The sequence below is a fragment of the Eretmochelys imbricata genome, chromosome 2 (genome assembly GCF_965152235.1).
Source record: "Eretmochelys imbricata isolate rEreImb1 chromosome 2, rEreImb1.hap1, whole genome shotgun sequence".
Classification (NCBI taxonomy): Eukaryota; Metazoa; Chordata; order Testudines; family Cheloniidae; genus Eretmochelys; species Eretmochelys imbricata.
The window spans coordinates 110,675,105-110,689,395 of NC_135573.1; the positions used below are offsets into that span (position 1 = coordinate 110,675,105).

General features: G+C 41.8%; 1 protein-coding gene across 1 annotated transcript in view; it reads left to right on the plus strand.

Annotated features, from left to right (window-relative positions):
* Positions 1–14,291, plus strand: part of JARID2 (jumonji and AT-rich interaction domain containing 2) — a 307,425-nt gene that overhangs the window by 115,887 nt on the left and 177,247 nt on the right. Inside the window, exon 2 of the mRNA XM_077810603.1 lies at positions 11,366–11,501. Coding sequence (XP_077666729.1) covers positions 11,366–11,501 — 136 coding nt within the window. The remainder of the gene's footprint in view (positions 1–11,365; positions 11,502–14,291) is intronic.

The following is a 14,291-nucleotide window of genomic DNA, read 5'->3' on the forward strand; positions in this document are numbered from 1 at the left end:
TTTTATAAAGACTCTGTTGGTGGCCAGAGAGTCACACTGTCAGAGTTGTTACATAATAAATGATTTTTCAACAGGTCACAATCCGATTTCAGCTGTAGTATTTTAATAGTCTGTAATCAAAGACCAGTCCGCATTATTTTATGGTGTTTCATAGAAGTCATATTTGCTGTGTATGAGTGTGTGCTGTCAGTTTCATTTTAATTTGATTACTCTCTCTATTTTGGAACTGTTGCTTTTCATTTCATTATTTTGCTTCAGTACTGGGAGGGAGGGAGAAGAGAAATGTATGTGTGTGCAGGACCCACATTTGCAGATAAAGTGACTGACCATCCTGTATTTTAGGGGACATTCTTGATTTAAAGACAAATGTCCTGTAACCCAAATCCAATAAGCTTTTGATCAGATATAAACTGGTTTCAAGCAATAATCCTGTAAAAGACTGACACTGTGCTAAAAGTGATTTTTTTTCATATGAATAGTATTGTGGGGTGGTATCCTTAAAAAAAATAAAAAAATAAAGAAGCTCTCATTTATATTTATCGTACAGCTTTATTTCCTGACATGTAGGTCATTCTAGGTTTTGGTGGGTGGTTATCCTTTAGTATTGTGGTGGAATTAAGAATATAAAAAGGAGTATTTTTCCATCTGAATACAATGATGTATACAGGGTTTAAAGGCAGTTTGAATGAAAACAGCCATACTGTTTTGAAATTTTATTTTTTAAAGTATTAGACATCAGAGTGACTTTAATCTCTTGAATTCCTTCTGTACTGCTTTCACTGCCATTAAGGTTACAGTAATGTTGTCATCCTATCTTGCTTTTCTGTCTCTCCCTCCCATCTACTGGCCACTGGAAAAAAAAACCCAAAAACTTCTTTTGAGACTCGTTTGTGTGTGTTGCTTTGTTTAAGTTGAAGTCTGAACTCCTTCCTTCTGGGTGCAAAATGATCATTAAATTGTAAATGCATTTTTAGTATGTCATAGCATCCAGGCAAACTATGGCCAGATGAAAGACACATCTGAAGTTCTGTTCTAATTTGATAAATGAAAACTTCAAAACTGATGTTAGTGTAAATTAATTTGGGTTTACTATTTCTTCAAATATTTACCTTGGTAGACCAACAAGAACAACAGTTATAGAATCATAGAATATCAGGGTTGGAAGGGACCTTAGGAGGTCATCTAGTCCAACCCCCTGCTCAAAGCAGGACCAATCTTCCATTTTTATCCCAGATCCCTAAATGGCCCCCTCAAGGATTGAACTCACAACCCTGGGTTTAGCAGGCCAATGCTCAAACCACTGAGCTATTCCCCCCCCCCCCCCACATGTTTTTGTATACTTTCCTAGATGTTCTACTTTCCTAGATTTGCAAAACCATTGCTGAGGGCACTGAATGTTTATAAAAGAATGAGTTACCCATGGAGCCAGTACTAAATGGATTTTTAACATTTTAAGGCCAAAATTTTTTAAAATGTCTAATGATTTTGGGTACCTCAGTTTTGGGGTGCCTATTTTGAGAAACTTTTTTTTCTTTTTTTAAAAGAGAGGTCTGACTTTTATATGAAATGCAACTGGAGTTGCCCCCTGAAAACGGGGCTGCTTCAAGGTATTTCAGGGTAGGCACCCAAAAATTTGATGTGCCCAAAATCACTAGTAACTTGTACTTAGAAAAAGGTTTTCAAATATATTATTCCCCTCCATCACTGTATGGTTATGTGCACAAGATTAAGTAAATCAGACTCAAACCTTCTTAAGTTCTTTCGTTACACAAAACCATGTGGCGTTTTATCTGCCATGCAGCTCATGTGTGAGACCTGAGAGAGAGAGATGTACTTTGAAGCACCTATATATTCTCTGGGGCCATGTTTACACTACCATGGCACTGCTATGATGCTGCAGCTGAGCAGTTGTAACACTAGTGTAGATGCTTCTTACATCGGTGGAAGGGGCCTTTCCGTCGATGTAGTTAATCCACCTTTTCAAGAGCTGATAGCTAGTTTGACAGAAGACTCTGGTGTGTCGACATCAGAGGCTAGATCAACTTAACTACAGCCTTCCAGCCACAACGTTTTTCACAGTCCTGAGCGACCAAGTTAGGTCAATCTTAATTTTTAAGTGTAGAGCAGGACCAAGAGTGTAGGTTGCCAGGAATGGGAAATTGTAGTAGAAAAGATGTGAAGTAGTGTTCCCTCTTAGTAGCCTTGTGTGGGCAGACAGAAGGGAAGATTTTTGTTTTCCCTTTTTCCCCCTCTTCACCAATCATGAAAAGAGGGTTCTCCTCCAAATTAACCCCATACCTAGTCTACAAGAGCTGCCTCGTACCAGAAGGTCTTAAAGGAAAAATTGACAGGAAATTTTCTAGGGTGGGGGAGGGGGAATCTAAATACCTAAAGCACTAAATGCTAATCATACTACTAATAGAGAGAATTCCCTCCATGCTAGCCAACACATATTACACCTGATGTAAACACAGTTTAAAACCTTTTAAACCAGAGGTGGGCAAGCTACAGCCCGCGGGTTGGATCCAGCCCGCAAGCCTTTTTAAGCCAACCAGTGAGCTGCAGCTGGGGCACTGGTTCGGGAGCTGCTCCATGTGGCTCAGCCCCACTCTGGCGCTCCAGCTGGGGTGCTCAGTCGGGGTCCGCTCCAGATGGCTCCTGGAAGCCGCGACATGGCCCCGCTCTGGCTCCTGGGCTCTCCAATGGGAGCTGCGGCGGTAGTGCCTGCGGACTGGGCAGCGTGCAGAGTTGCCTGACTGTACCTCCGCATAGGAGCTGGAGAAGGGACATGCTTCTGCTTCCAGGAGCTGCTTGAGGTAAACGCTACTCGGAGCCTGCACCCCTGAGCCTCTCCCCATGCCCCTGCCCTGATTTCCTCCCCTCCCCCCCCACTCTCCAAACCCCTTGATCCTAGCCCGGAGCACCCTCCTGCACCCCTAACTCCTCATCCCCAGCCCCACCCCGAAACTTGCACCCCCAACGAGAGCCCCCACCCTCTCCTGCACCCCAACCCCAATTTTGTGAGCCTTCGTGGCCCGCCATACAATTTCTATTCGCAGATGTGGCCCTGAGGCCAAAAAGTTTGCCCCTGTTTTAAACAATGGCAGTTGGCCATGAATGACTGTAGCTGCTTGTCATAGAATACATAAGCCATTTTTAATGTTAGACTGTCTGTTAGGTGCAAAGTCATATTTGACAATGTGCTAGGTCACAATAAAAAATGTTAGCTATTTTCCTACATTAGACAGGATGTTAGGTTTCTGAGCAGGCAGAAATCTGTATTCATAAAGCCTTATCAATCTTCATCAATTTAACTCTTTCAGAAGGCTTTACTTTTTTGCACTGTATTTCTATAAAAAGTTTGTTTTAAATGAGCAACCCTTGCATCCTCTGGATAGTTAAACTTGCTAAAAATAAGTTAAATATTCAGTATGAGTTTTATTCAGAGAGTTTGGTAGAAACTAGTAAACAATAAAAATTAGGGATAACGCCTTGCAAACTGAATATAGCTCTATTTAAGCATAATATATAGCACTTAACTATAGAAAATCTAGACTGAATGATTGCTACTAGAATGTGTTGAAAGTTTCACTTTAAATAGCTGTGTTGTAGAATAATGAAAAGCTCTAAAAAGCCTGGCTTCACATACCTGTGCTGTAGATGTAACTTCTCTTGCTAGTCTGAGCTGAGCACAGTGGTTTATTGGGCGTGAGGACGGAACTAAGCTTTCATGTCCAGAAGTTGTTACTCCAGAAGAGGGTTTAGGGACATTGGTTGGACAGTAAGGGGAGTTTTATGCTGTACATGGAGGATTGATCTCCAGGGTTGTCAATTTGCAATATTTCACAAACCCCGATCTTACAATAAAAATGAAAGAGTAAAATTATATACTTTTTATATATGTATTGCAAATATATATAAAAACTGAAAACAGTGAAGGCCTCTAACTTGAATTAAGCAGAGAAACAGGGCATGTAAAGTAGCAGACTTTCCCATGACAATCTCTGTGCTGTATGAACGTTACCGAATTCACTCACAACACACCTGAACAAAAGCGTTATAGTCCGATTACACACATGGAAAATCTGAAGCACAGTGAAGTTATATAACTTGCCCAAAGTTGCACAGAAACTTAGTGGCAGAGTTGGGAATAGAAGCAAAGTTTAACTCTTAGACCATCCTTCCCCTTTTGTTTTTCAAATGTGTAATTGCTGTCCTCGCTGCGTCTTTGTTAAAATTTGTCACAGGGTTCCATTTATTTAGTAAACAAATACTTCAGTTTCAGTCCCCTAATGAGGGGGAAAAAGTGTGTTGGCATCCAGTCGTTCTCCCAAAAAATTCACTCTACTATTCATGCCGAAGGCAGATTCTTTCATATTTTAGCCAGCAAGAAAACCATCTTTTAAATAGATCTCGTTCAAAAATATCTCTGAGGAAAGGACCGAAACTTGTGGCGTATTTTTCCCATTACTTCAGACTGACCTTCTTATCTTTGGGAGGACCCCCTTGGGACTACCATACTATGAAAGCATATTCATTTAATGCAGTGGGTGCCATGGTAATCTTTACCAACTTCTGGGTCCTGCGCTAGGCTTTTTTTGTTTGATTGGATTTGTTTATTGTTTTGCTGATTGCCACTTGGCATGAAAAATGGGGTCAAGAAGTGCTTGCTGGGGAAAGACCCAAGAGAACTGGAAATATGCCAGACATACTGAGTCATAACCTACGTGTCTATAACTATCCTTGTACCTTACAAAGTCCTGACTCTTTAAATAAAGCCATCCTTGCAGTTAAACTATTTCTGTAAAGTAAAACAAATAGCCTTCTGTGTTGTGTGCATTTGCCCTTGCTTCAGCTGCTTTTTTACCATATGAACTATTTACTAAAGGCTAGGCCGAGCCTGAGAATGTGGTATCTGTTGAATGAATACAGAAGCAAAAGTAATAGTGCTTTTGGTGCTTGTAAAGTAGTAGCATTCAAAAGCGTGAAACTCAACCCTGTACTGAGGGCCTGTGCACCACTTCAGTTCTCAAAATGGAGCTTAAGTGGTGCATAGTCCTTGTGCAGGACCTCTGCACAGGGTTGAGTTTCACCCACAGTGAACAAATTGTAAGCTCTGGTTGCATAGTGAGGTGCAGAGTGGCACAGGTAAAGAATTTAAAATAAAACCACTTTAAAATGATTTGTATATGACAATAGTTTGTCACTTAGCTTCAAAAACAGTGAGTATGAAATTTTACAAATAAAGAAAAATTTACAAACTAGTTACCTTGGAACAGGGTTGTCCTTGGTACATTTAGCAGAGCTCAGAGTTCTACAGAAGCTTGCTACTTATCTCTGGCTGGTAGAGGGTTGTGTGCCAAATCATAGGGAATGATGTATTTTCTTCTTCCATATTGTATTCAGCAATCTGCCACTAGCAGGCACTTTGGTATCTGATGTTTAGATACTACATGTGTGATGCCAAGCCTCCCGAAACTGTTTAACAGATGAGGAAAATAAATTAATTTTTTTGTAACAATTTAAAAGAAATTCTGCAATTAGCATTTTAACTCTGTGATCTGTTGGGACTTGAACTACTTCAGTTATAAATAAAATTAACTATATATTATAAGGTCAGAAGCACTGTTCCCTTTAAGCTGTGCATGTGTGCGCACGCACAGATCCTAAACCCCGCACACATGGTGAAACACCGTGCACACAAAAATTTGCACAGAAGAAATTTTTTGTGCATGCGTGCTGTCAAAAATTAGAGGAACATTGGTCAGAAGGAAACATTGTGATCATCTAGCCTGACCTCCTGATTAACACGAGCCATAGGATTTGCACCTATTTAATTTTTGTTTGAAACAGAGCATTTTTTTTTTTAACATCATCATCCAAACTTCATTATTGGAAATTTTAAAATCGAGGATCCAGCACAATCCTTGGTACATTGTTCCAATGGTTGGCTACCCTCCATGTTAAAACATTTACACCTTATTTCTAGTCTAAATTTGACTAGGTTCAGCTTCCAGCCATTACATCTTGAACATTTTTGTCTGCTAGATCTCTTATCACATTTCTGTTTCTGTTACTTTTAGACTCTGATCAAGTCAACCTTTAGCCATAGCTTTGACAAGATAACTAAATTGAGCTCCTTGAGTCTTTCACTATAAGGCATTCCAAAATGGTTTTTAATGCACATGTACGCTATTTTGTCAGGTGAGTTTAACTAACCCAATTAACTGGTAGCATACAAAGTGAGACATTCGGCAAGTCTTTCTTCACTGATGTTATGAGGCAAAGTTCTGACCTGTGCAATTATAACTAAATGTGTCAAGAGTTGGAATTTGCTAGCTGAAAGAATGCAGTTGGGTTCCAGGTCAGCTGCTTTCTCCCTCCGGTCTGCTTTTATATTGGATGCCTGAGGGGAAATGTAGCTTATGATGATGATATATTTTTATTGCTTTTTTAGGATATGGAGATGTGCAACCATGATTATTGGCAATGGCTTGGTCTCTTATTTTGCTGTTCTTGGAGGATACTGTATTGGTGAAATTGAAGTCTTTACTGAAGTGGGGTGGCTGCTTTGTTGTGGCCTTCTCATATTGCAGTGTGGGTAGGACTCTGGGTGGGTGGAAGTTCTGGTTGTGGAGACATCCTCCTTCTGGGGCATATAAATAGCAAGTGCCACTATTGTGGTGTGAAGATTAAGCCAGCATGATTCGTCTTGGTTCTACAGTTACACAAAGGAGAAGATTGCTCTGTAATAATGTGAAATGTAATCTTACAGCTTTAAGAAAAGGAGTACTTGTGGCACCTTAGAGACTAACGAATTGATTTGAGCATGAGCTTTCGTGAGCTACACCTCACTTCATCGGATGCATCCGATGAAGTGAGCTGTAGTTCACGAAAGCTCATGCTCAAATCAATTGGTTAGTCTCTAAGGTGGCACGAGTACTCCTTTTCTTTTTGCAAATACAGACTAACACGGCTGCTACTCTGAAACTTACAGCTTTAGTGGTTGCAGAGAGCTATAGTTGTTGCTAATTTTTGGGACCCCTTTGTTCTCTGATGGAACTACTGCTCATCAGGTCCTTCAACAGGTGTGAGGTTCCCAGAGAATGTTCTGTGGTAAGGCTGTGGCTGCCAACTTAAAAACAATAACAAACAAATTTCACTGTGCGATGGCACTATGTCTTGGTGAAAATTCTACCAGGGCCTCTTTTGGGTCTATAGTACTTTGTAGGAGGAGAAGGATAAAACCGTTGATCTACATGTTTTAGTAGCTTTAAAAAAGTGAATTGTTTAAACCTAAGTAAAGTAGGTTAGACATGCCTCTCTCTTCAGATTTTCCTTTACTACCTCCTCTTGAATTGTGTCTGTAACTGAGATGTTCCGGAGAATATACTGTACATTTCATAGGTCACTCACTCAGTTGCACTCTGCTCTCTGATCAGTGTGTGCCAGGAATATTTTAAAGGTCACTGTCAGCAAATTTCACTTTGCGGGTGTCAAGGTTCCTCCCCCACTCTGAACTCTAGGGTACAGATGTGGGGACCTGCATGAAAAACCTCCTAAGCTTATCTTTACCAGCTTAGGTCAAAACTTCCCCAAGGTACAAAGTATTCCACCCGTGGTCCTTGGAATGGCCGCTACCACCACCAAACTAATACTGGTTACTGGGGAAGAGCTGTTTGGACGCGTCTTTCCCCCCAAAATACTTCCCAAAACCCTGCACCCCACTTCCTGGACAAGGTTTGGTAAAAAGCCTCACCAATTTGCCTAGGTGACTACAGACCCAGACCCTTGGATCTTAAGAACAATGAACAATCCTCCCAACACTTGCACACCCCCTTTCCTGGGAAATGTTGGATAAAAAGCCTCACCAATTTGCATAGGTGACCACAGACCCAAACCCTTGGATCTGAGAACAATGAAAAAACATTCAGTTTTTTACAAGAAGACTTTTAATAGAAAATAGAAGTAAATAGAAATGAAGAAATCCCCCCTGTAAAATCAGGATGGTAGATATCTTACAGGGTAATTAGATTCAAAAACATAGAGAACCCCTCTAGGCAAAACCTTAAGTTACAAAAAAGATACACAGACAGAAATAGTTATTCTATTCAGCACAATTCTTTTCTCAGCCATTTAAAGAAATCATAATCTAACACATACCTAGCTAGATTACTTACTAAAAGTTCTAAGACTCCATTCCTGGTCTATCCCTGGCCAAGCACAGCATACAGACAGACACAGACCCTTTGTTTCTCTCCCTCCTCCCAGCTTTTGAAAGTATCTTGTCCCCTCATTGGTCATTTTGGTCAGGTGCCAGCGAGGTTACCTTTAGCTTCTTAACCCTTTACAGGTGAGAGGAGCTTTCCCCTGGCCAGGAGGGATTTCAAAGGGGTTTACCCTTCCCTTTATATTTATGACAGCGGGTATTGGAACAAAATATGCTGCCATGTTCTTTCAGTGGTAGTCAGTTTCCATATCATGGTTAAGTGGATTTCAGTAGGATTTCTTGAATTTAGAAAAGCTGCATTTGTAACTGCCAGGATCAGTACAGGCCCTTGCTGTAGTTTCCAAGTGAATTTCAGGACTCCAGGGGCATTACAATTGCTGGGGTGGGGGTAGGAGGGAGAAGTGGAAGCCAAGCAGTTTTTACCAGTGGTTTCTCCATTACGGTCGGTGGATCTAAGAAAAAGGCACCAGGGAGTTCCTTGACTTATTTATGAATTCTTATTTGTTTCGTATCTGTAGTTTAAACAAAATATATAACCGTGTAGGGTGATAAAGTTTTTGTTGTTTCTTGTTTGGATGACCCATGTAACTCGACCATGGCATCACAACTCATAGGTAATGTCCTCAGGCCATATTTGAAGTACCATTTTAGAGCACATCACATTTTTCCTTGCCCCAGTCATCTGTGTAGCCTCATGTACAAATACCAATTTAACATTTTTAAGGAAACAGTAGACTCTTCATGTTATAAACACTAAATTGATAAACTCAGACAAATGCATTAGATGTTTGTTGTCAACATTGTTCTATATCAGAAGCGGTCCCTACTGTAGTTTACTTTCAGTATGTGTTGGTGTGTCAGAAAAATACAACTGACAATCCTGCTAATCTTTATTAAAATTACGTATAGCGTGGAAACCTCCAATTTGATTACTGTCTTCACTCTGCCAGTTCTGGTCATGCCTAGTAGGGGAGAGGAGAAAAGTGTGGACTGAATTTGTATTGGTAGGAAAATGGCAAACTGAAATTCAATTTATGTAAACATCTGTTGTCGGGGCAATTGAGATCACCATTCTCTTTAAAGTACTTGCCTAGAGAATTTTTCCATAAATGTTTCAGTTCAATTACAAAGTCCTGCTTTCTTGGCTTGAAGTTCCATATATTCCAAAAGCTATCTGGGCATAGTTCTGTGTTTGTTTGTAGTATAGTAGCATGTCCCTAGTGTGAGAGGAACATCCTGCTGTCAGGATGCTAACTTTTTTCACTGTAGTCATTGTTTGGCCTTCATATATGTATATTTTGGTCAAGTAATCAGTCAGGCAATTGGGAGGAAAAGATGTATGCTTAGCATTCAACAGGCTCCTCCCAGCCTCAAATAACTCACTGGTGTAGCTAAGAAAAGGTGTTGATAGTCCCCCTAAAATAAGTTTATTTTAAAAAAGTTAATGCTGTTGGCCGCTTCTCTCACACAATGTAAACCCTATTGCCCTCTGGAGTGGATCATTGATAGTGGTGTTTTGGTTTCTCAGTGAAGTGTGGCAGTGCAGTGGGGTATGCTTGCGTAAACAAGGGCTCTCCAGAAAACTCTAATCTTCCCACTTGGCAGGGACACAGCCCTTGAGGAATTCTAGGGCTAGAAACCATAAATTATGATTGTAAAAATCCTGAGACCACAACAGGGAAGCTAGAGCGTAAGAAAATGAGATGCAGCAAGACTTACCTTACTTCTACATATGCCCTTAGAACAATTTTCTAACTACACTGATTAGAATGCTAAAAGCTTAAGGGAAATAATTTTGCAGGGCACTAATCTTTTTAACTAAAGCAGCTATCAAATATTACATACGCCAGTATTCCTTTTTGTAATACAGTATTTGTCTCCTAAAAGTCACTTAGAAAGCAATATGCTCCACAGGCCAAATTCCACGTTGCTCTACTCTAATATTAAACCACAGTAACTTCATTGTAGTCAAATGTATTGTACGACTATAATCCAGATACACTGCTATGCCAGTGAGCAGTTGATATTGCATCAGTATATAAAATATTGAAGCACATAAATGACAACATGTTACGTTGGTACACTGTATTTACTTAAATGTTTTCTGCAGCTCAGTTCAGTGTTGTTTCTACTTTTACCGGTCTCTGAGAATGGGGGAATATTTCCTGACTGTGATAAATTTCTCTGTGCAGTAGGGTTCATTATAGGGATTTAAAAATAAATTGTACTTCTTCTATAGTACTTGATATTGGCTATTGCTAGGAGCAGAATAATGGATTAGATGGACTAATGGTTTGATTTCCATGTTCCTGTCATGTGTTAATGCCTCTGATGTTCAAATTATATGGGGTTTGCATGCTACACAGTTTATTCTTTATAATTTCTTTGTCTAGATCAGGGGCGGGCAAACTTTTTGGCTCGAGGGCCACATCGGGGTTGTGAAATGGTATGGAGGGCCAGGTAGAGAAGGCTGTGCCTCCGCAAACAGCCTGGCCCCCGCCCCCTATCCACTTCCCGCCCCCTGACTGCCCCCCTCAGAACCTCCGACCCATCCAACCCCACCCCCTATGCAACCCCCCCCCGTCCCTTGACTACCTCAACCCCTATCCAACCCCCCCTGCTCCCTGACAGGCCCCCTGGGACCCCCAACCCATTCAACAACCCCCCCATCCACTCCTTGTCCCGACCGCCCCCTCCCGGGACCCCCAACCCCCCCGCTCCCTGTTGCCCCCCCCACCCCAGGACCCCTCGGGATTCCAGCACCTATCCAACCCCCTGCCTGAACCTCCGCTCCATCCAACCGCCCCATGCCCCCTGGGACCTCCTGCCCCATATCCAACCCCCCCCGCCCCCTTACCATGCTGTTCAGAGCAGCAGGACCGGCTTATTGGAAAGCCTGGGAGGTGGGCGGGCGCAAGCCACGCTGCCCGTGTGGTGGTGTACCTGCGGGGGAGAGGGGCCGGGGGCTAGCCTCCCTGACTGGGAGCTCAGGGGCCGGGCAAGATGGTCCCGTGGGCCGGATGTGGCCTGCGGGCCATAGTTTGCCCACCTCTGGTCTAGATAGAGGATATCTTTTGAATGCATTTGTTTAGATCCTTCCAGTAAATGTTTCCTTTCCATTATTATTTTCTCTAGGATGACAGTGATGGGATTCCATGGTCAGAAGAGAGGGTGGTACGAAAGGTCCTTTACTTATCTCTAAAGGAATTCAAAAATGCACAGAAGAGGCAACATGGTGACGGCATCAATGGGAGTCTCAAGACTGTGAATGGTAAGTCTCTTCTCTTTGGTTCAACTGGAAGAGTTCTGTCATTTTAAGTGTAATGCTAGTTTTTGGAAGCAAGATGACAATACACAGGTTGGCAAACACATTGTCCTTTTGATCTGCACAGTTCAGGAGAACTTGGTTTTTGAATGCTTAAGGGGTTCACTTTACCTCTACAACAAACGGTGTAGACCCAGGGCGCCATAAAAGCGGGATACTGAGGCCATGTCTATGCTACAAACTTTGGTCAACACAAGTTGTGTCTGCATACGGCTGCCAAAGTTAGCATATTTCTCATGCGCGTGCTTTCTTGGCTGCTTGTGTCAGTGCTGCACGTACTCACAGAAATGCTTGTCAATGCCAGGTGTGGTGCACCATGGGCACTGTGCCATGTGCCACCATCTGACACAATGCCTCTTGGAAATGTTCACAAATTGTTGTGGGGCAGAAATGAGTTGCACAGGGATCTTTGGGGGCTATGGGTCAAGTTCCCATCATGCAACTGTCTTCACCCCATAATGGAGGCAGGTGGGCAGAAGTGGGAGGGGAGGTGAAAATAAAGAAAAGTTGCTGAGATTGGTAAGAGTTTATTTTTCATCTTTTTTGTTAAGCCCTTTGGCCACTGAAGGAATGATTTCAGTCTTTCAGTACTCTTGCTCTCTCTACTTGAGTATGAAAGATGTGATGCCTTCAGAGGAGAGTATAAAATTTGGCTTTTCTGGGCTCATTCAGTGATACACGATCCTTCCTTAAATAGGCTTTATCATGCTGGGTTGAAAATGGAAAATGACTGACAGTGTTCAAGTTTCTGGGCAAGTTTGTGTTTCTCTCTTCACTGACAAAAGCTGGTGGGTTTCTTTGTAGAGGCGAAGTGCAGATGCTTGTCAGCATATGAATAACTGTACATGCGCTAATACATTAAAGCAGCAACTGGGTGCTTACTTGGTGGATTATTCATATTTGAACGCAGCTTCCATTTGTAAGGCACAAGGCAGATACTAGTGGAATGCCTAGATGGATGGATAGATACAGTCTGTGTATGTTTAAGTTATTGCGTCAGATAAACAACTATAGCCTCTCCAGGCGACTAAGGAATACCTTCTGACTGCTGAGGTCAGTAATAATATCAAATACTAATCTGAAGGGAAGGGTCACTCTAGCTTTAGCCACAAGCCACTAATAAGCTTGAAGGTGTATGCAAAACAGCGTTGGCTTTCTTTTTTCTCCAGCACCTCTGCTACATTGATCTTCTGTCAAGCATGATTTTTTTTTTTTTTGAAAAGTTTCTTATTCCATTGTGGGGGTTTTCTTTAGTCAAAGCAAAAAAAAAAAAAAAAAAAACCACTCTAGGCGTGAAGCACAGTAATTGTGCATTAGAACGCTTTGATGGTGTGCCAGGTTACAGGATGACTGGGGGTTGTATGGTGTCTGGTTTCTCCAAAGACAGCCGAGATGAAAACTGAGTTGTCTGGGAATGCTCTTTCAATGCAGGTACCAGACATGGAGTATGCCATCGGCTATGTCATTGCCAGAGAGGACTAGGTCTTCAGAATATCCCTCACTACTCTGGTATTCTATAATGTAATCCCCCTCTCCACACACATGGGTGACTAAAGGTATGTCTACACTGCAGCTGGAGTGATCCTTTCCAGCTCAGATAGACATATGCAACCGAGCTTTGATTGAGCTTGCATGCTTAAAAGAGCAGTGTAGCTACAGTAGCGCCGGTGGTAGCAGGAGCTAGCCACACAAGTACGTACCTAGGGTCTTGGACAGCATGGTACTCTGGTGGCTAGCCCATGCTCCCACCCATGTCATTGTGGTTATGGTGCTATTTCTAGTGTTCTAGTTTGATGAAACCTGGTGGATGTTCATCTGCTGGAGCTGGAAATTGAAACTTCAGGTGAAGTATAGATATGCTCTACTTTTTTTCTGAGCCAGAAGGGCTTCCTTTCTAATTCCTTTCTGTAAATGAAATGTTTCACTAGGTGTCCAGTTGCAGAGCTGTTGCATTTAAGGAAGACCACTGACCTTCACTGGATCTGTTTAACCCTCATTTAAAAGAAGGGTGAGGTTTTGTGAAAGGGAGAAATGGTCTGATATGGAGGAAAAGACCATTAAGAAATGTTCATCACTCTCCGTTTTTTTTTAAAAAAACGGCTACGTACATTAATTTTAGATTTAAAACTTACTATGTGGGGAATAAGGAAATAAGAACATGAGAATGGCCATACTGGGTCAGACCAAAGGTCCAACCAGCCCAGTATTCTGTCTATTGACAGTGGCCAATGCCAGGTGCCCCAGAGGGAGTGAACCTAACAGGTAATGATCAGGTGATCTCCTCCTGCCATCCGTCTCCACCCTCTGACAAACAGAGGCTAGGGACACTATTCCTTATCCATCCTGGCTAATAGCCATTAATGGACTTAACCTCCATGAATTTATCTAGTTCTCTTTTAAACCCTGTTATAGTCCTAGCCTTCACAACCTCCTCAGGCAAGGAGTTCCACAGGTTGACTGTGCACTGAGTGAAGAAGAACTTCCTTTTATTTGTTTTAAACCTGCTATCATTAATTTCACTTAGTGGCCCCTAGTTCTTATATTATGGGAACAAGTAAATAACTTTTCCTTACTCACTTTCTCCACACCACTCATGATTTTATATACCTCTATCATATCCCCCCTTAGACTCCTCTTTTCCAAGCTGAAAAGTCCTAGCCTCTTTAATCTCTCCTCATATGGGACCCATTCCAAACCCCTATTTTTTTTTTTTTTGTTGCCCTTTTCTGAACCTTT